General features: G+C 38.8%; 1 protein-coding gene across 2 annotated transcripts in view; it reads left to right on the plus strand.

Annotated features, from left to right (window-relative positions):
* The window catches only part of LOC127635982 (DNA repair protein XRCC4-like), a 46218-nt gene that overhangs the window by 18062 nt on the left and 5057 nt on the right, over positions 1-23099 (plus strand). For both annotated transcript variants that reach the window (XM_052116312.1, XM_052116313.1), the window contains exons 4-7: positions 7749-7915; positions 12292-12441; positions 12909-13054; positions 15950-16091. In XM_052116312.1, coding sequence (XP_051972272.1) covers positions 7749-7915; positions 12292-12441; positions 12909-13054; positions 15950-16091 — 605 coding nt within the window. The remainder of the gene's footprint in view (positions 1-7748; positions 7916-12291; positions 12442-12908; positions 13055-15949; positions 16092-23099) is intronic.

The raw sequence follows: 23099 nt of genomic DNA on the forward strand, positions 1-23099 counted from the left end.
TTTGTATTTGTATAAGTGGTGTGTTTTGGTGTGTGTATCCTGGAAGCTTCAACCTTCAGAAACCTCAAAGAAAATGCAAGCCAGTAAAAATATTAACTTTTAATCGATTGCCTATACATGATACATTCACTTGCATTGTTTAAAGGAGGATGCCTAAAATGAATTCTGTTTTGGTGAAGATTGAAACTCAGATACATCTTGGATGGCCTTAGGGTGAGTAAATTATAAGCAAATTTTCATTTTTGGTTTTCATGCAGTTTTTATGCATTAAGCACATTATCGTCATAACTGTAATGCAATAAGTAAATCAATCAGTGTACTGAATTACATTTTTGTTGATTTTAACCCTAAAGATGGCAAATATACTATAGAAAATTAATTCATTGCTATTTTTAAACACATTAGGGCCCACATAATACATTTCCATATTTTATTTAAAATGTTATAGCTTGTAATAATATTGAAAATATAACATTTAAAAGATAGGAGCGTTTGCCTTGAGGTCAGCTGCCTTCTCATAAAATGCTGCCTTATTACTTTTAGATAAAAATTGGTCTGGTCTGAAGCAGGGTCAGAAATAAACAAGGTCTCAGTGTAAAAATTACCCTGAAATTGAAAATGTAGGGGCAAGATAAAGTGCCACTTCTGATTTCTATTTCTTATTTGTAACATCAGATATATTTATTTTTCTGTGCTAGACGTTGCATATACGTATCACAAGAAATTATTTGATATTAATTTAAATGTATAGGTATCCGCTTATCTGATTATTCAGGATGAACATGTATTTTAAGAAATTAATTAATTTGACGTAACATTATAACGTCATATTTTCATATTTTGTATGGTTGGGGAAAAATGTGCCCTAACAATTCCTGCATAGTGGTGAAAAAAGCCCCTATAACAACTCCAGGGTGTTAACAACAGGGTGTTATTAGTGCTTTTAAAGATTGTGCCGTGATAGGATGCACAGCCGCAAGCTGGCATGAGGTAAGATTGGTCAGGAAATAAGGATCTGATTGGTACAACTGAACAACCCATACTTTCAAAACTGAAAAAATATTTGTTTTCTTTATTTAGTTAATTAGTGCCAAATAAAAAAATAAGATGATCCAATATTTTCAAATAATCCCCCAAAAAAAACTCTTTTTTTATTCGGCACCAGTTTTCCGTACATATGCAATTTATGCACTATTTATATAGCCTTAGATAGATAATTAGATAGATAGATAGATATTATACATTATTTACTTACTTTACTGTCTATATTTTATACAGTATATAAACACACTCGATGCCCCAAAACAGATTTGTAAATGCTGTAATTGCTATCAGACTGCAGGACTTTAAGGAGAAACGCTGTTGTTCCTTTTCTTCCTTCCGCTGTTAATTGCTTGGCACTTTTCATGTGTTGCCGCTCAAGCAAGTCATCTTGTGGGACATGTGGAAGCATTCCTGGCCGTGTGTGGAAGATCACAGCTGTAAACTAGCTTGACACTGATGCTACAGAAAACCAAACACCTACTAAACATGTGGAAATGTTTTAGCCGAGTCGTCATGACTGAAAATGTTCTCTTTCCAGTTTCGAAGAATGATACTTCGAAACAACATTTAAAAAGTGTACTTATGGAATAGGGATGGGCAGTGTTGTTGCGTTCATGTCCTGTTGGAATTACTGTTATTACGAGATGAGAATTCAGAGATTCTTCTCTGAGCTGTTCATGTGCTCGTAAATGATTTGTTTCAATGGCAATGCTCATAAAGCCAAAATAGATCCTCCAGTGGCTTTGTTATTGATTACAACTAAATATTTAACCATTACATGAATGAATGAATGAATGAATTCACTACATTAATATTAATTGATAATTAACAAGTGGGCGCTTTCAAAGAATTTTGGAGTGCAGTGAAGACACAAAAGGAATCTCTTAATTACGGTCATTTCAACGTGACATGAATAAGACACCACAACACCAAAATCTTAATTTTATGCCACAGTATCGTTATACATCATGATATGGTTATTTTTACTTCGGTTGAAAAGGTTTATATTTTATTATGAAACAAATTGTTCTGACTGCTTATTGTGATTGCACGAGTCGGGCTCAAATTAGATTACAAAGGTGCACATGTGATTACGCATCATATTATTGCACCAAATTGCTACTTTGCTTGGCAGCCTCAAACAACATGGATTACTGTATAATACTTGGAGAATGAATTGCTTACTCTGTTAATCCTTATTAATGTAAGTAACTGTTTATTGAAAATTGTTTTTATTATATTGCTGAAATTACCTCTTTTGAAATGCATGTTACTACGATTGACCCCAAAAGTGTCCTACAAAGTTGTCTTTAATTAAAATGATAGTTTAGCCGAAAGGTGAGAGATAATATTGTAATACTTACATTATTTTTTGTGGTTCGACACTACAATTTCTCTGAAACTTTGGGAGGTCTGCGCTGCTCTGTGTGTGGTTTATTGAATTTGTGGCACCTAGAAAATGACTTTTCCCACTGGGACAAATAGAGATTGGTTCCCAGCATCCTCACGGGGATATAATGCCATCTGCTCTGGGTTCTGCTCACCAGTTGAATGATTGCAGAGATGAAACTGTCTAATAATTTCCAGACCAGCCAGCCATGTAAAGAAACAATGCACACTCTGTCAAGAGGTCATTCTTAGTAACTCAATGAGGGAATGTTACGTTTCTTTCTCTCCTCTGGATTTAGGTCATGTTAAGTCTGTTGTCACATCCGTCATCAAATCTGTAATCTTTAATCAAAGGGGCCATTACATTTATTCTTCTTTTGTAACATTTTCCCCCACTTGAAGTCCACTTACAATGTTTTTGCACCAAGAACAATTTGACCCTTAGAATTAAATCGGACATGTTTGCTACTGTACTTTTACGATTATATGTTGATGACCCCTCTTATGATTGGACAACATTATCACATTAACTACTAAACTGTGTTTGGTGCAATTACTGTAACTAAAATAACAACACTCCTAACTTTACAACTTTTTTAGTACAGAGAGGGTAGCTCAGCTGTATTCAAAATTGCTACTTTTAGCGGTGTCAAACATGAGGCCGTTCAAGCCAAATGCGTTTTTGCATCCATCTGTGCAGTTTTTCAATGAAAACATGCACTAGATGAACATTCGTCCTTGATCAGTGCGCCATGTCTAGCTATTTTTTCGCCATCTCGTGCATGAACCTTGGGGTTTTTTTGATGAAGTGTCAGGTTCAAAAGAATGTCAACTTTAAAAAACTAATTTTGAGACAAAAGTGTTCTGTTAGTTGCACTGTGTGTAGTTTTTTTTAAGCACAGAATCTCTAGAGGTGTTAATGGCCTTTAATGTGTATCGAAGTCTAATTAGTGAATCGATTCATTTGGATGGTTCATTTAAATGAAAAATAAAGTTTAATTTAACCTTGCACAAAGCTGTTGCCGGAAAACATTGTGTTGCTTTTTTTTGTGGCCAAATAAGTATTTAGAAAAGGTGCATTATGTAAAAATCTTCATGTAATATTCACCAATGTGTGAACGGCTTGTAACGATATTAGCACTTCCTAGGTTGCCTATTAAAGCCTGTAGACTGATTTTCATGTGAAGGGAGCGGGTCGCTTTTGCTGGGAAAATCCAAAGGATGTGACGTTTATGTGCGCTCCCGTGAGCCTAGCCTCAGTGCTTCTCTTCCGCTATTCAACAGCGACAACAAACTGCAGCACTAGGTAACATTATCATAGAGATGGAATCCAGCAAACGTCCGGCTCCCAGCACAACACCGACTAATACCCAAACTCCAAGTAAGCCCAAAAAATTGAAATTAATAAATACATTTATCTACTGAATCTCATCTGGCTAAGCGGGAACGTGATTGAGCATAAACAGGAGTGAACATCGGCAGGGCATTTGATTGCTGGAGGGACATTCGTTCGGTTTCGGGGATCAAAACCGACCCTGAATTGGCGTTCTTCTTACTGGACAGGTAAGCTTACATAATTACAAAGCATGTGAAATATAGTGCCATAAGGTTTGATCTGTGAAATTTTTGCTAACTTGATAAAACAATGTTAATCTGTAATTATTCAGCAAGGTAAACTACAGTAACAAATGAAATTAATGCTAGACAGTGTTCAAGTTAATGCAAAAAGACCCATTCATTAGAGTAACGGAACTTGGTTATACAGAAAATATATACATTCTATTGTTTTAAAACAATAGCACATTGATATATCAAAATGACTGTCAATACTGAATTATGTTAACATATTTATAATGTACAGTCTATTTTATAAACAGCTACTGTCATCATCCACCAAATTTAGCTAACAGCTGTTGAACGCTGACATGCGTTAGCTTAAATTGATTACTTCAAACTACAGTCTTGCATAGTCCGACCTATATCCACACTTTGTTTTAGCCCTGTTCCAGCACTGGAAAGTCAAACATAATATGCAGTCTCAAAGTTTCTAGTAAAACAATCATAACTGAGTCATTTGAATTATGCTGCCTCATCTGTCAGCATGATGCCGGTGAATCACGTCTCTTTGTACGTTACGTCATTGTTTTGGCCGATGCTCGTGTCCCTATGGAGTGTGTGCAGGAGCACGAGCAACAGGCAACTGGCTGTAGTTCACTTAACGCCAACAGGTGTCATTAATAACAAGGGTTTCTGAATCTTACAGTATGTAACCTTTAATATGATACATAATGTATACAATATATTAAGTAAATAGTACTGTTTATTACTGCAATCTTAATTTAGTTAGGTTTTAGGTTTATTAATTGTGTTCAGTGTAATAATATGACCTTACATCCTATTTCAATTTCTTATTGCTGTGCCAGATAAATTCTGTTTTTGAGTTTGAGGAAAAAATTATTTTATATTTTACAAGGCTATTACTCAAATGTGATTAGATAAATTAGGTTATAGTTATTATCTTATAGTGTAGAGAGTGGTGGTGGTATAGTGGTCTAAAGCACATAACTGGTAAACTGGTAATCAGAAGGTCGCTGGTTCGATCCCCACTGCCACCACCATTGTGTCCTTGAGCAAGGCACTTAACTCCAGGTTGCTCCGGGGGGATTGTCCCTGTAATAAAGGCTCTGTAAGTCGCTTTGGATAAAAGCGTCTGCCAAATGCATAAATGTAAATGTAAATGTAGTGTAGCTTACTACTTTTTCAAAAGGGTATCTTGACTCTACTCCCAACTATTTTGAAGTAGAAATAGTTTGTAACTTGGAAAACTACAGTTAAAAAGTATAGTTTCCCCTACTGTGCTAACAGCATGCACGATCAGTTGTTGAATATTAAATTGGCATAAATGTGCTCATCATTCTCCTCATATTAGGATTTTCCTTACAGTATTGGTTGCTTGCCTACTTAAGTGTTCATTTATAAAAATATAATTTACCTCAAAATACAGCTCAAATAAAGATGTTTTGTGACTCAGAGGACATTAAACTACAACTATTATAAGCATAAGGGCCCTAGTTTTAGTCATATGACTTTTTTTTCAGATTAGTCACAGCAGCATGTGTCATACACTTTGGCTTTTCAATGTGAGATGAGTCAACTCCGTCCAGGTTTGTTTCTTGGAAGCTATAGAAACTCTGGCTAGAAAAGTTTCCATGTTTAAGTTACCACTTTGAAATGAGTTGATGTTTGCACATTTGTTTTGTATAGAACGTAGAATTGGGGTGGAATAATGTAGTGGTTCATTCAAAATGAATATTCTGTCATCATTTATTCACCTGTATGTCCTTCTTTCATGGAGCACAAAATAAGATTCCACAGTTTTCACGCTGCTTGTTTTTTTTTGTACAACAAAAGCATATAGTGACAAGAGATACTCCAAAATGACAAAAAAGCTCCATAAAAATATAGTCAAGATGACTTGTGCACTATAATCCTTGTCTTCTAAAGCCATATGAAAGCATTGTTTGAGAAACAGACTGAAATGTACGTCTTATTCTCTTCCAATCTTGCCCTGGAATGACTATACATTTAAGAGTCATTCCACAACAGGGTCGTAAATATTTACTTAATTGCTTTCTCACACATTGTCTTTTGCTAGAAATGGTAAAGGACCTGTTGTAGAACAACAGAGTTAGATTGAACAGCAGTCTCCGTTATGGCAGAAGCTTCATTGTATTCTCAGCTATGTGTGAGGTCCGTTAACTTCAGAGCGGTTCTTTTAAAATAGTCAGTCTTATCACTGACTTGCAAACACAACAGACAAGAGTTCCCTTCCTTTGTGTGTCCAGTCAGAGGTCATCTATTTAAGGATTTGAGACTTGGTGTCGTTTATTGGCTCTGATCACAGTTGTTGGCGTGCCTTATCAGTGTAAGAGTCTCAACTGAGTGTTTGTCAAGGTGTTAGACAGAGTTTGGTAGTAAAACCTTGAATGTGTTAGCATTGTGTCTGTCAGGATGCTAATGCAAACAGAGCGCAACAGTGGCTGCTCGTTTTTTTTTAATAGTTTTTTGCAACATTGGTTCCGGAAGTCATTTTTGCCTTTAATGTTCTCTATAAGAATTTAAAAAATGAAACATTTGATTTTAAGCAATGTCATGGAAATTCTAAATACTGATCCAAGTAAACCTGACTCACTAAATTACCTGACTAACCTACTGGTCTCCTAGTTTCCCAGTCTGCTGGTACCTTTTTCTTCAGCACATTTCAACTCTACCGAGTCCACTGAGAGCGTCCTGCCCACAGACAATACTTGTATTTTTTCACTACACGCTAGCAATTTCACCATAATATCTATCTCATATCTAGACTCATGTTGAAGTATAATAACTCTACCCAAACAAATGTATCATTGTTTTTATCTAAGCAAGCAAAGATCAAATAGAAAAATTGCATTTACATTAAGGCACTTAAATGAATAGTTCACCCATAAAGGATAATTCTCTTATCATTTTCTCACACTCATGCCATCTCTGATGTGTATGACTTTCTTCTCCAGAACCCAAACTTAGATTTTAAGAAAAATATCTCAGCTCTGTAGGTCCATACAATGCAAGTGAATTGGTCCAAAATTGTTAAACTCCAAGAGCATATAAAGGCAGCTTAAAAGTAATCCATTTGACTCCAGTGGTCAAATCCATCTCTTCAGAGGTGATATGATAAGTGTGGTTGAAAACATATTTCTATAAATCAATAATTAAGTTTTTTTTTACTATAAATCTCAACTTTCACTTTTTGGCGATTTGTATTCTTCCTGCATATCGCCACCTACGATAGAGAAGAATTTATAATAAAAAGATGATTTTAGTTTGATTTTTCTTCTTCTTCTTCTTCTTCTTCTTCTTCTTCTTCGTCTTCTTCTTCGTCTTCGTCTTCTTCTTCTTCTTCTTCATCATCGCCCAAGCACTGAAAGTGTGAAGTTTCTTAACGTGCAAAGTTCAAGTCAAGATTCGTTTTTGGGGTAATCAACATTGTGCCACAAATGCTGTCGATTGTGTTGAACCTGGAACATTCCTTAAAAGTTAAAATCACATTGACTTGTGACCTACAAAATCCTATAAAGTATCAAGGTGTAACAATTATGGAGATTATGGTTGGTCTGTCTTCAAAGATCTAAATGTTTTCGCTAGAAGTAAATTGCTCTGTGATCCTGACAGTTGTGCTCGATAACTGATGGGCAGGCGTCTCCTCCAGGTGTTGACTCACAGAAGGTCTTTCTATTATTTATCTGTCTTTCTTTGTGTCTCTCTCTATCTTTCAGTTCAGGCTCGGTGTGGTGGAGCTGCAGGCTGTACCGGAGCCCACTGAAGTCATAAGGGAGCTTATTAGTCATGGCTTGGAGCTGAGCACACGTCTACAGGCCAAAAATCAGCACCTGCTTGAGGAGAACCAGAAACTGAGGAGTGAGCAGGAGCACATCACAACTGAGTACGTCCTCACAAAATCAAAGCTTTATTTATCATTCAGTGCTCGTAGCACTGCGAAGATGATGTCAACAAGGAAGTAAATTCATCAAAGTTGGTTCTGTTTTAGGATTCTGTTATGTTTTAAAGGGATTTTCCTTACTCTTTTGAAATGATTTTACTGTAATACTGTAAATGATAATGGAAAGGAAGAGGCGAGAACCGGCTTGACAATATAAATGCTATTTTAATGTAGAACTAAACAAAAAGACAAACACACAAAGGTGTCGGACAGCTGCCCCGTAAATGTATCTCTCTCTCTCTGCAGCCTCCAGTCGGCCTTTATCCCTCTGAGGCTTGATTAGCCTGATTAGGGGCCGGGTGTGTAACATCACGACCCGGCCCCGCTCTCCGCCCTGTCACAAATACATAGACATACACTAGGCAAAGCTCCCTAAACCATTTATAGAAACTGAGCTCCAAAAATTATAAGTTCTGTCATCATTTACTCACCTTCATGTCATTTCGATCCCTCAGTGGAACTAAAAAGGAAATCTCAAATCTCAAGGATTACTCTCTCCTCATGATTCATCGTGATTTAAAATGAAAATATATGGCCTCATCTTTGCATGGTTGCTAGGGAACTCCAGAGACACAAGATGTTTTTTTCTTTAGTTTGTTTGCTGTGATAGTCAATGCCATGTTAAAGAGGGAACCATATATATGTGAACACAGCTGAGCGTTTTTCACAGTTAATTTGGCTGATTTAGGGCACAAGACCCATACTGGTCAAAGTGGGTGGTTGCACAAACAAGGGATTCCCTGGAGGTCCTGGTGACAGGCTTTGCATATGTGTGCAGACTGTGCACACGTGCCTGTTACTATTCTACTTCTTTTTCTCTCTCTGTCAACATGTGTTTCAGTATTTCCTCTCAGTGACATCAGCAGCTATACTTTGCCACCACACTTTCTAACACCTTCCAAAACAAAAATTATGGAGAATTAGTAATGCTACCCATCAGCGACATTGACAGCACTTACAGCACTTTATTGGTGTGTGTTTATACTTTCCAAACAACCACCACAGGTGTCTCCGTTCAACGACACTCTTAAGGCTTTCCATATTAAATAATAGGGTGCTTAGCCTTTTATGAATTCACATAATTTGGAATACAAACCACAGTGTAATATAAACCGCAGTAACATCATGCTCTGAGAACTAAACATTTCCATCCTTGTCATCTCCATTTCTGTGTAACAGACTAAACATGAATCTGTACAAGCCAGGGTTATTAAAGTATTACATTTTTAATTTAGTTTTTATTTCAGTTTTATTTTCAAAATGCTCATTCAATCTAGTTTAATTTGTCAATCTGACCATTAGTATCGGTTTAATTTTCGCGGCTCGATGATTGGTTCCTGGGGCCAGAGCGCCGCTCACGGCCACGCTCTGCCCCCGTTCCTTTCTTCCTGGAGGTGCATGATGAGCACTCGTGGAAGGCACCTTTCACTGCCCGCACGTGATCTGTGAGCTCCTCCGCTCTCACTACCCTCAGTGGCGGGGTGACAAGGGGCTACTCGGCGATTCCCCAGGTGGATCAAGCAGTTGCGGTGCACTTGTGCCCACAAAGCACTGCCACCTGGCGGAACCGTCCGAGGTTCCCGTCCAGGGCCTGTATGCTGACGTCGTCCCTGACGGCTAAAGCCTACAGCGCTGCTGGACACGCCACCTCCACCTTGCATGCCATGGCACTCCTGCAGGTGCACCAAGCCAAGGCACTCAGAGAACTACACGAGGGTAGTCCTGACCCGGGTCTAATGCAGAAGCTGCGCTCGGCGGCCGACTTCGCCCTCCGGACAATGAAGGTCATGGCGCAGGCTCTCGGGCTCGCGATATCCACCCTGGTGGTCCAGGAATGCCACCTCTGCTCAACCTGGTCGAGTCGCGAGAGGCTGACAAGTTGCGTTTCCTTGATGCCCCCATCTCCCAGGTTGGGCTGTTTGGTGACACTGTTGGAGACTTCGGCCGGCAGTTCTCAACGGTGAGGAAGCAGACAGAGGCCATACAGCACTTCCTGCCCAGGCAGAGCCACAGACCCCACACTCCGTCTGTTCATAGCCCAGGGTGTCCTCCTGCAGTGCCAACCCTCGGGGCCGCCCCCGGAGGACTGCGACGCCACCCGCCTCACGGCCGGCCGCCAAGAACCCCAAGAAGGCTTCAAAGCGCCCCTGAGACGGGCAGCCCCGGGACTCAGGACACTGCACTATGGGAGCTGGTAAGCACATCACTCCCTCCCCCGCCGGAGGGTCGGGTGGAGAATCCTTGTTTCTTTACTAATTTTATATCGCCGCACACCCAATGGGCTGCGGTACCCACATTTTCAAAAAAAGAGCAGTTTCCTCAGCCCCTGGGCTCTATTTCCGGTCTCCCCGGCCATCGTTATCACAACTGCCAGCCACCGGTTCTCTTTGGCAGGTACGGCATCCTGGAACCGGACCTCCCGCTTCCAATTGCCCAGCCGTGGCACAAGCCTGCCCCCAAGCCGACGGTCTCCATGGGCTATGAGAACGAAAATCTTCCTCCCCTGTCCCAGGCTGTTCTGGGAGCAGTCACAGGGAGCCAGGTAAGTGCTTCAATGTCTCTAGACTCAGCACCCCGGGCTCCACCCTGTCGCGAGGCCCCGCCTGCCAGTATGTCCGATGCTGTAGTCCCCTTGGTCCCTCTTGCACGGAGCTGGGGGCCATGGCTCGCGCTCCCCAACCCGTCTCGCTGGTTGGTCAGGACCGTCCGACTCGGTGAGAGGCGAGAACGCCGCTGCCTTGCGTGCGGAGATCTCTCTTCTACGGAAGGGTGCGATAGAGCCTGTCCCTCCATTTTAAAAATGTATTAGTATATGTTGAAATTAAAATTAACCAAGCAATAAATGCTATAGAAATATTTTTCATTGCTAGTTCATATTTTCTAATAATAACAAATAGAACCTTATTATAAAGTGTTACCATTTAATTTGTTAATAATCCATTAACTAATGGTAACAAATACAACCGTATGGTGAAGTGGTACCTTTTTCAGTATATTTATCTTTATTTATTTTTTATTTTAACATGAACTAACAATGAACAATAGTATATTTATATATTAACATTAGTCAAGTTTAATAAATGTTGTAATTAAAAAAATCTGTTCATTGTTAGTTTGTTATGGCTAACCCATTAACTACTAATGGTAACGAATATAACTAAAGTTCTAAAGTGGGACATTTTTGAATGTGTGAATATATCACACATATGTTTTCTTGTTTTAATGTTTTGCCAAATTGACTGCTAATTAGTTAAATTAATGTTAATGAGAGTATGTTATGTTAATTAGTAAAATTTCTCTGTGTTTTTATTGTTATCGTTGTCTAGGGAAATTTTCATGTTTTATGAATTCAAGTTGTAAAGGTTTCATGTTTTTTAAATATACTGTGTAGCAAAAACTACAATTAATATGTGGCCATTTTAAGGTAATTTTAGTTATTTTTGGAGACATTAAAATGTACATTTCTTTAGTCTCAGTTTTTCCAGTTACATTAAAAGGATCGTCATCTGTTTGCTTTTGCTTGCTCAAAACCAGTAAGATGTTCTTTCTTCTGTGGAACACATAAGGAGATGTTAGGTAGATTGTATTCACTTCATCACATCTTTTTTTCCATGCAGTGATAGGGAATGGTGACTGTGGCTTGCACATCCTTTTGCTTTCCACAGAAGGAAGTCACACAGGTTTTAAATGACCTGACGGGTTAGTAAATGATGAAAGGATTTTGGAGAGTAAGTTTTGGGAAAAATAACCCTTTAAATTTGATTTCAGTTAACAAAAAATTTTGGCGCCTGGGTAGCTCAGCAAGTAAAGATGCTTACTACCGCACCTGGAGTCGCAAGTTCGAATCCAGGGCATGCTGATTGACTCCAGTCAGGCTTCCTAAGCAACCAATTGGCCCGGTTGCTATGGTGGGTAGAGTCACATTGGGTTAACATCCTTGTGGTCGCTATAACGTGGTTGTCACTCTTGGTGGGGTGTGTGGTAAATTGTGTGTGGATGCCGCGGAGAATAGCGTGAGCCTCCACATGCGCTAGGTCTCCACGGTAACGCGCTCAACAAGCCACGCGATGAAATGCGTGGATTGACGGTCTCAGACGCGGAGGCAACTGAGATTCGTCCTCCACCACCCGGATTGAGGTGAGTCACTATGCCACCACAAGGAATTGGGCATTCCAAATTGGGGAAAAAAAAAATTGTTAACAAAAAAAATGTAATTTAGTTTTCGTTTAAGTGTTATAGTGATAAAAACACTGATGTGAGCAGACTGACTTGGGCATACGAGTGTATAGGTGTGTTTCATTGATCTTTACCCCTTACAGGATGGAAAGGTACATCCAGGGAAAGGAGACCCTCGAAAGGGACCTCTACAGTCGCTTTGTGCTGGTTCTTAATGAGAAGAAGGCCAAAATTCGAACTCTGCAGGAGAGAGTCAAAGAACTCCAGGACTCTATAGATGAGCATAAACTGAGGTAATGATGTGAACAACCTACTGTGACCTTTCAGCATGATACAACTTCACATGAGGCATCTATTGACAGTTTATCATACTATTAGCATCTTTTTCAGTTCAGCTTTTTTATGCTTTCCCTCTTAAGATATGCCTATTTTGTTAGGTAATCCCAGTAGAATATTATGTTAATAAATATTACTTCTTCCAATTTTTATGACTTTTTCTTGTCCAGGTCACAAATCTCCCCAAAATCAAAATAACTTTTTAAAAATACCTTTATAATTTTCTTAAAGTATAGGCCTTTACTCACAAAAACACAGTACCGAAGCATTGCTTTGCTGTTTATTAAAAAATCCACTTCATGTGAGTATATTCTGCTTATCTGGTGTTTTGAACATAAGAATAGGTCATTAGCATATAGATTATGTGATGTATTTAATGTGTTAGCAAGTGTCTCATTAGCATTTACCTGCTGTTTTTCTTTAGAAGGAAGAAGGCAGTAAGTGAAGACAAAGAGGTGAGTGAAGCTGCAGCAGATAAGAGCCCCGGGGAAGATACCGATTATGGAGGTAGCACAGAAGATGAACAGGAGGAAGATTCAATACATCCCAACCCAAAACCTCTTCTACAAGGTGACTCTTTTTTTCCCTTTTTTTTTTTTCAGAGTTCCTAAATGTCAGATGCCCCTTGAATGTTAGGGTGTTTCTATAACTTTGGGTCCTTTTAGCACTGTAGACTTCTAGAAAGGATGGCCTTTTTAAAAAAAAAATTCACACTCCCACAAATGTATGTATCCTAAATACACACAATTAAATAATATTTTAATTTCATGAATTATTGTGTGTGGAGGGAAAGTGGCATAGTGGGCTAAAGAACATAATTGTTAAACAGAAGGTTGCTGGTTCGATCCCCACAGCCACCACCATTGTCCTTGAGCAAGGTTGCTCCAGGGGGATTGTCCCTGTAATAAATTCACAAATAGTTGTCACTTCATTGGACTGGGAGGGGGGTGTCAGAAGTTTCTGGGGGGCACAGATCAAATCTGGGGGGCAATTTTTTGCTTTTATAGAATTCTGAGTTTACAACTTGTAATTACAAGTTCTATGAAGACGTGAACGCTTTTTACAAATCGGAATCTCACAATTTGAGTCTGTTTTGAGTCTTTTGGTTTTTATCTTGGGTTATATACCATGTAACAGCTGTTTTAGCATTAATGCCAGACTCCTATTTTGTGGTCATTTCGTCTACGACAGTCTTCAAGTTTTAGTCAAAGAAAGTTCTTCTCCTCTTAATCCGTTTTGTATTGGTTTACGACAATGAAAGTGCCAACAACATTGGCGTCTGCATTTGTAGCTTGTTCAGCGGGCTGCTTTTAGCTTTTGAGATCAGCACCCTGTGATTTATTAAACCTTTGAGCTCCTCATTAGTCAGAACTGAGCCTGTCTCTGAACCAGGCCTCACACAGACAACATCAGATGTCCAGCTCAGTAAGTGATTGTGACAGTCCACAGGTAGTTCCTCTAGTTCGCTTGGCCCTCTTTGCGAAGTCCATCACTGGTTATGCACTTACTTCAGCTATGACGTCATCTCCCAGACTGTTTCTTGGAAACGCCGTCTGCTTTTTGTTGATTTCAACATCAGGCTACTTGAAGGCCACATTTGGGGGTTCGTCCAGGATGTTGAGTCATAGCATTTTGAGGCACAAAAAGGGAAATGAATGGGAGAGGTGGAGTCGCACATGATTTAGTCTGTGAGTTGCTCAATTTCTCTGTTTTTCCCCTGTGTAAACCCTGTGGAGTAAAAGTGGGTTGGTAAATATCATATCCATCATATCTCCCCTTCCATTTGTCATATGACTTTGTAAACAATATGGATTGTAATGTATGGTTGCTAGGTGCTAGTCACTCCATTTGGGGTGGGCTACTCAGCCTATAGGCATGCTCAGTGATTGTCCTTTTCCTTCAACAAACACGACTCAGTGGTCCATGTTTTGGACTGTGTGCTTTGCAATGTTTTTGTACTTAAGACATACTTAAAATGGTAGGAGTAGCACTTCTTCATCGCAATAAAATTATCCAAAAGCAGTATGTGAGGTGTAATTGAAAGAGTCCTCTAATGTGGTTAGGATGTTTTTTTACGGCAACTAAAGTGAGTAAAACACACACAGTCTCACAGTATTATCTGTCCAGTTTGAATTGAACTCATGTAGACATAAACAAGACACCCCTTCTGTAAGCACTTAAAGGGATAGTTCACCAAAAAATGAAAATTCTCTTTTCATCATTGGCACATGTTTTCTTTTTCATACAGTGCAAGTGTGTGGTGAATTTCTCAGTGAATTGCTCTAGTGCACATTAATTTCTCAGTACTTTTTACACCTTTATCTAGTAGAAACCTTGAACAATCTAACTCTGTACAACACTGTCATATCATTTGAGGACAGATGTACCCCTGCTGTGCTTAGCTGCATTCACGCTGCATGTACATCAATTAATACTGATGTTCAACATGCTTTTAATGGGTTTATGATGTTGATCCTGTTAGTGGAGTTTCAGCTTTGGCCAGCAGCCCAAACACCAGCTGCGAGAACTTCCATTAATCCCAGTTAGTCTCTTCAGTGCAAAGAGCCATTGAGATTGCAAATACTCGCAGAAAATAACTCATCTTTTCTAATTATTTATTAAAAATATATATATATTTTTAAATATAAATATATATGTATAGAAAGGAAGGGGCAACTGGGTGTGCCAAGTTGCTTAAAGGGGTAGTTCACAAAAAATGAAAATGTTTTTATCACTTTCTCACCCTCAAGCCATCCCAGGTGTGTATGACTTTCTTTCTTCAGCAGAACACATTTGAAGAAAATTAAAAAAATTTCTCAGCTCAGCAGTTCCTTAAAATGCAAGTGGATGGTGATTATCACCCCTGGAGTCACGAGTTCGAATCCAGGGCATGCTGAGTGACTCCAGTCAGGTCTCCTTAACAACCAAATTGTCCCTGTTGCTAGGGAGGGTAGAGTCACATGGGGTAACCTCCTCCACTATAATGTGGTTCGCTCTCGGTGGGGCGCGTGGTGAGTTGTGCATGGATGCTGCGGAGAATGGCATGAAGCTTCCACACACGGTATGTCTCCACGGTTACGTGCTCAACAAGCCACATGATAAGATGCGCACGTTGATGGTCTCAAGCAACTGAGATTCATCCTCTGCACTCGGCTCGAGGCGAGTAACTATGCCACCACGACGACTTTGGGAATTGAGCATTCCAAATTGGGGAGAAAAAAAAAACACTTTAACAGTAAATAGCCATTGATTATGTGTAAATATTGATGGTCATTTGTTTATGTATTCAGGACTTTTAGAACGAGCCATTTTTGCAGATTAGATTCATTAAATGTGATTTTGTTGTGGAGAGGAATTTATAAGTTCTGAAAGTTAAAAAAGATCAAGAAAAAATGTATTCCTCATGATGTGAACTTTTTCAATAAAAGACTGATAGAGCTCAGTTTTTAATGTTGTGTTTAACAGAGATGCCAGAAAACAGCCCGATGGATGACAGTCTGAATGACATTACAGATGTGGCCCCCTGCCGCAAACGTCGCCATCGCCATCTGCAACAGCTAGAGACTCGAGCCAAACAGGCGGGACTGGACCAGCGACAGAGAACCAGGTATCATCACTCATGTCTTCAGATTTACACATTTGATGTAATTAAATTTTTTTTATTGCAGTTGATCAACTCGTAATGCACCCAAAATCTTAGAGACCCATTCTTTAATGTTCCATATGATACTCATAAACTCCTGTGACTGTTTCCATAAAAATGTGTCCTGTGTCCATTTTATGCCATCTTGGATGCTGCTTTCTCTCTGCGCCGATGGCCAGTCGAGCATACCGAAGCGGGTTTACCAGAACCTTCTATAGCCATTGCCTTCTATAGCCAACTTTGCTACAGATACACTCACAAAAAAAAGTTCAATGTTGGAACCCCTAGGTGCTTCTTTCTCCTTTTCCTTTTTTTTTTATTAATACGAAAATGTGCATCATTTCAGTTTTTGCCAGTACTTCATTGGCCCACATGATTGTACAATAAAACTCCCCCATATGGTTTAAATTTGCAGTGAGCAACTACTTTAGAGATGGTACTTCGAGGATGCCGATCCTGAAAAAGGTGTTGTGGTTTGTCCTAAAATAATCTTACTGTAGAATTTCTTGGTACTGTAGAGTGTGTTTGGTTTGCTTTGATTGGGCATTTCTTGACTATAGATATCTTCATGCATGCATTTAGATGGTTGACATGTAAATATGATTTTACTAGGGATATGGGAGGTAACAGGTAAAACCCCTAAATTCTATAGTGCTGAAAACAATGCAAGTTCTCAGATGAAAAAACACATGATTCGCTGTGAATAAGTTTCTCTCATAGCATTCATGAATGTGCAAAATTACATACATTTCAAACACTTTCTCACCAAAACCTAAAGGATGCCTTCAAAAGACATTTAATATGATGCTTGAGTCACATTGACTACTTTTTGATACTTCTAGGTCCTTTTTTATGCTTTAAAAATAGTGCTATTTTTTTAAGTTTAATGAGAGTCTTTTAAAACGTACTATAAACAAGTGTGTTTGTGCAGCTCTGCAGGCAGAGTAAATGTTTAAACCGAGTTCTAGATACACTCTTAAATACAGTCGATGTCACTGACTGATCTTGCTTTCAGCAGACACTTAAAGCAGTGGCGTTCCGGTGGTCTATGACAGAATGGTGCCTCTATGCCAAATGTTGTGTGCGTGTCCACACATGTCAGGTGTTGAGGGGAACTGAGAGTTTGTATTGGACTTACTTTCTCTTATTGCTGTTCCCGTACTGGGCTCTGCCACCCCGGTAAGACATTCCGAGTGTTAATAGACTTCTTTGGCAAGGAATTCTGGCTCTATTCTCTTTAGAGAATAATATCGCATTCGCCACTGTGTATCGCAGGAGTCGCTGAATCCAGCTGGATTTCGTCAAGAATTCTCATCATCTCATTCCAGTCCTGGAACGATGTGTTTAAACAACCATGTGACATATCATTTCGTGCCTAGGCGAGAGCTGAAACGCTCTTTGTGGATACGAAACGTGGGTCATTTTATGTGGCGAACAACGTTAAAGGGATAGTTCGGCTTGAGTACCTGACTTTTGTTATTTAGCTGACATCTTTTATGTCCAGACTACTCTTTTCTAAACAACAAAATCAGAAAGCAACTAATGGAAAAAAATTACAATGAAAGTACCATAAAAGTAGTGCATATGACTTGTACACTAAGTCTTCTTGTACACTTCTTGTTATTCACTGTAGTAAAATTAATTCACACTTGTGCATAATCAAATGTGCACAAATCACGCAAAAACTAATTACATTTTGCATTGAGTGTGTTTACATGCATGGCAACATGCTGATAACAAACTAACAAATAACTCAAAATCAGTGTAATGTGCAAAAATCTGTGTGTGCTGATTGTTCTTTGCTTAAACTATTTAAGATCTTACCCAGATAAAGGAAAAAACGTGAAACGTCTTTACAAGACCACACAATAATAGCCTATTAAGCATATCTGGTGTAAGATCTAGCATGTTTAAGCAATATTCTGGGTTCAAAAGACAGCATTTGTGACATAATGTTGATTAACACAAAAATTTATTTCGATTCATCCCTTCTTTTCTTTAAAAAAACAAAAATCGTGCTTACAGTAAGGCACTTACAATGAAATTGAATGGGGCCAATTTTTGGAGGGTTTAAAAGCAGAGATGTGAAGCTTATAATTTTATAAAAGCACTTAGATTAACTCTTCTGTTAAAACTCATGTATTGTTTGAGCTGTAAAGTTTAAATAGTTGTTTTTACAATCATTTTAGGGTTTTAGGGTTTGTTGGCATTACATCGTCATAGCAACGAAGATGTAAAATTGGCTATAACTTTACACAGAAAAGGTTAGTAAGTGATTTTTTCACTTAAATCATGTTTACATGCATATTGTTTGTCTTGTGTCCAAACTTTTGAAACATTAAGTTTCAAACCAGCCATCTGGCACCAATAATCATCCATGCGATTATCTAATCAGCCAGTCGTGTGGCAGCAGCGCAGTGCATAAAATCATACAGGTGTGGGTTAATGTTCACATCAACCATCAGAATAGAGAAAAAAAATGTGATCTCAGTGATTTTGAGCATGGCATGATTGTTGGTGCCAGATGGGCTGGTTTGAGTATTTCTGTAACTGCTGATCTTCTGGGATTTTCACCCACAACAGTCTCTAGAATTTACTCAGAATGGTGCCAAAAACAAAAAAACGTCCAGTGGGCGCCAGTTCTGTGGATGGAATCTTGTTGATGAGAGAGGTCAACAGAGAATGACCAGACTGGTTCGAACTAACAAAGTCTACGGTAACTCAAATAAACGCTCTGTACAATTGTGGTAAGAAGAATAGTATCTCAGTTGCGGTTTGGTGGCAGAAGGGGGACCTACACAAGATTAGTCAGGTTGTTTTAGTGTTGTGGCTGATCGGTGTACATTAAGCAGACATCAAAGTGATCTCTCACATCCCCCAAGGCAAGTAATGAGTCACAATGAACACTGTTCACTGTTCAGAATTCTTGTGCCTCTTAAGCCAATGGCGATACTGTTCTGCCAAAATCTGTAATGTAATCAAAAAGCGTCATTTTTAAAGCAGTAGATGGGCATTGACTAATCAAGTGTGGAAAATAAAGGGTTCTCAGTTGGAAGCAGACAAAATACAAGCTCCTAGATGGAGTCAATAGTTAGTGCCACGACTTTTACACAAAACAAAAAATCCCAGGGTCACTGAGTCTAAATGACTGCCAGTCAGATGGTGAGACTCTGTGCCGTGGCATCTGCTCTAATAAAGGCAATTTTTTTAAAATGTTCAAGCAAAGGCTGAAGAGAATCAGTAAGCAGAGATCATTTGTTTATTCAGCTACAGAACCACATATGGCTTTCACTTTTAGTCCATGTGTTCTTTTGTTATGCTTTGATTCAATAATTTGTGATTTCAAGTTCACGTGAAATGCTGTTTGCAACCCATTTCGTTCTTTAATTATATTTCTGAGTGAAACTAGATTATGATAAAAAAAAAAAAATTATTTAAATTAATCAGGAGCTGATTGGATCGTTAAAAGTGGGCGTTTCATACCATATGGAGGTAGGTGATTGGAGGGCCGAGATTGAAACATGTTTGGCTGTTTTCCCTGTTGTTATCATGATTTTATTGCGATAAAATTGCATTTTTTATTTATTTATTTTTTAATTGATTGTTTAAATATATAAATGAGTAATTGGTTGAAATAGTTTTAGGTGCTCTTCAACATTATGCCACGAATACTAACAACTGAACTAATAAGTGATCCCAGAGCATTCCATTAAAGAGACAATTCACCCAAAAATGAGAATACTGTCATCATTTACTCACCCCCATGTTGTTCCAAACCTATATGACATTCTTTTCTATGTGGAAAACAAAAAGAGATGTTAAGCTTAATGATAGCATTGGTCACCATTCACTTTCACTGCATCTCTTTTTCTTGCAATGAAAGTCAGTGGTGACTGATTCTAACATTATCTTTATGTTGGAATGGAAGTAAGAAAGTCATATGGGTTTGGGACAACATGAGGGTGAATAAATGATAGCTGAACTTACATTTTGGGTGAACTATCATTTAAGAAAGTAAACAGGGTCAATTTTGACTTAAAAGTGTCTCCTTCCCAGGTCAAAGAGAAGGAAGTCTAAATGATATTAGAGGACTCCGAGAAGCATCTGAACTGATCCAGTTACTAAGGGTCTGAATAGCCATTTTAGAAGACATAAGAAGAGGGAGACAGCTCACAAAGAAAGAAAGAAAGAAAGAAAGAAAGAGAAAGGGAGAAGGAAAGAAGACAGAGATGGAATCATTTTGCCCCTGGCTGAAAGAGTAGTTCTACAGTCTCGCAGCACCTGCCTAGAGATGGATCTGGGACAGCTTGACAACCGACAACAATCAACCCAATTGCACTGCATTAATCCGGCGTTCGGCTTCTGTTGCTTCTATTCAGGCAGTATTACAACTAACAACTAATTGCAAACGTAATGTAAAGAACTCTAATAGAGCTTTTGGACAGTTGAAAATACTTTTATTTCTTTTTCTTTTTTTTATCCACGAAAGAGTGCTGTTTTGTAGCATGTGATCAAAATATGTCTGCTCCATAAGTTGTCATTGATTTGGCATAGTCCAAAACGGCTACCATAATTCTAATTAAATCATCCATTGTTTAACAGCACAATCTCATTGGTCCATTGGTCCTGCTCCCTATAGCTGTATATTAAACGTTAACAACCCGGTCTCATAGAATCCCATTACTATATCTAGAAGTATTTTTACATGACTTGTTCTATGTATTGCATCAATTTCCTGGTGAAATGAACACTAGAGGCGCTACAACAACTTGTATTCACTTTCTTACAAACCACGAGGAAAAAGGCAGATTATCAGTTCAATATAACTTACTTTTTGCTCTGTTCCTCACACATTGCTATCTTATGATATCTAAACACTTTTACTATAGCGCCAAATTGTATGGTGATACATGTTAATGCTCACATGACATAACCAACCACATTTACAAGCTTGTCTGAGTGTGATCAAAATGTGTGGTAGCTCAACTGATAGAGCATTAAACTTGCCATTTACAAGTTCTGAAGAACACGCACGTCGACACATGAGCCGAAAGTGTCATAGAAGCACCACAAAATGGTTTGAATGGTTATCGGTTAGATTTAAGGTTTATGGTAGGGATGTAGGTTTTGTTGGTTTAAAACTATATAGAGCATTGACTTTAAAAACCTTATCTGTTTGGGAGAACATTTAACTCACTTTTAGTGCCACAACATTTTACCTCAGATCTGCCGCTACACATGGTAAGGACCCACGTAATGACATTCAGCAACAATTTTGCCACAGTCACATAATTTTCACGAGATCAGGCTCAACGTAAATGATCCTCTGATTAACGTGAGTTTGTCATGACATGTCTGGCTAGGTCACAGTCTTATCTCAGCCCTTATTTTAAAGAGGAATATCCAAGTATGAATCTTGCACGAAGACCTGCGCATTTCACCGTTAATGTGCATTACCCTCGCCATTAAATTTACAGTAGTAGTTCCCCCTAAATGTGCGCAAATGTTGTGGTTTGGACCCTTGCTCCAAAATTGTGCAGTAATCCAGTCTTATAGAGCTGTAGTCTGACATTTGCTTTTGTAGAGAACTGTATGGCCCCTAGAGTACAGTATAATATCTGACCACCATCTCACTCTTTCTTTCTCCTAACCAGATCCAGAGCTTTTCTTCATGCCGTCAGGAATCATTTAAAAGAAACATAAGACTTTTTTCCCCAAACCTGGAGACAATTCCCACCCTTTTCCACACAATATCAAAATGTAGTGGATTACAAGATGAGTCTGTCCACATTCAGGCTTTTATAAAGGTGTGTTAAAGCATTAGTGGTTCCACCAAAAACCTTGACTTGCTTGAAACTGGGTGTTTCTTCGATTGAGGGACCTTTTCTGTCACCTAGAATGATATTATAGGACAAAATGCTGGACTATCTGTTTGTACAACCAAAGGAAGACTGGGGAGTTTTCTTGAATCTTTTTGAAAATAATGGTTATCACTGCAACTCTGTTTGTGGTACAGAAAGTACACATTGAAGCTTTAACATGGATGAAACACATAGATTGAAGAATTAAAATTTTTCACAATTTCAAGTGCTCAAACCAGTCCCATATTAAAGAATCACACACTTTTGGATTTCCTCCCAAAGGGCACTAGAATGTAACTCTTTCTGTTCGTCATCAAAGCTACCCTGACAGGACTACAGAGTTTGATTGCGTCAAAATAACTTCCAGATGCCGACTGCTCGGGAGAACCAACTGCTCGGCCACATCGTTACACCCATATTTACATGTGCATAAATGCAGATGCACTGTTTACATATAGATTGCCCAAGATTATGCTGAGTAGGCATAATTTCACAGCCAACAATTACAGGTTTACTTTGCGAAAGCTTGTTGAATGCACTACAGACTGCTTTCTGATGCTTGAGTTACTTAGTTCAATACAGTGTAGTTTTCAGAGAGCAAAATGAGATTGGACCAATCAGCTGATACTATTTAGCTATTTACATTATGGAATAGATCAAAATCTAAGGGCCTATACAGTCATCAGGGTTTGCCTGGTACCAATGCAGAATATAAGGCAACTATGTGTGAACAAAAGAAAGACACTTCTCGGTAAGGGTGTTCGGTCTTTAAAACTAGCATGCCAAAGTATACTTAGAAGTACTTCAACTATAGTCAAGCTACTCCTTTTGGAGTAGTTGGCTACAAATTGTCCTCTGTTTGTTTAGAGCGACCTGTCCATACCGCCAAGAAAACATTGACTCGATGCAATGGCGTGTTGGGGGTGGGACTATGTTATTTCGATCAATGGGGTGGGGTTCAGAAAGCTATTTGAAAACAAAATGTTTGTTTTTGTAGTTCCGTTCAGTAATGCAAAAATCACACACTTCAGCTATAAGGGGGCAACATATGCAGTATCAGATGTTGTTTATCATTTAATTATTTTCCTGCACAGAAACAATGAAGGCTTTT

Source organism: Xyrauchen texanus, chromosome 43, assembly GCF_025860055.1.
Source record: "Xyrauchen texanus isolate HMW12.3.18 chromosome 43, RBS_HiC_50CHRs, whole genome shotgun sequence".
Classification (NCBI taxonomy): domain Eukaryota; kingdom Metazoa; phylum Chordata; class Actinopteri; order Cypriniformes; family Catostomidae; genus Xyrauchen; species Xyrauchen texanus.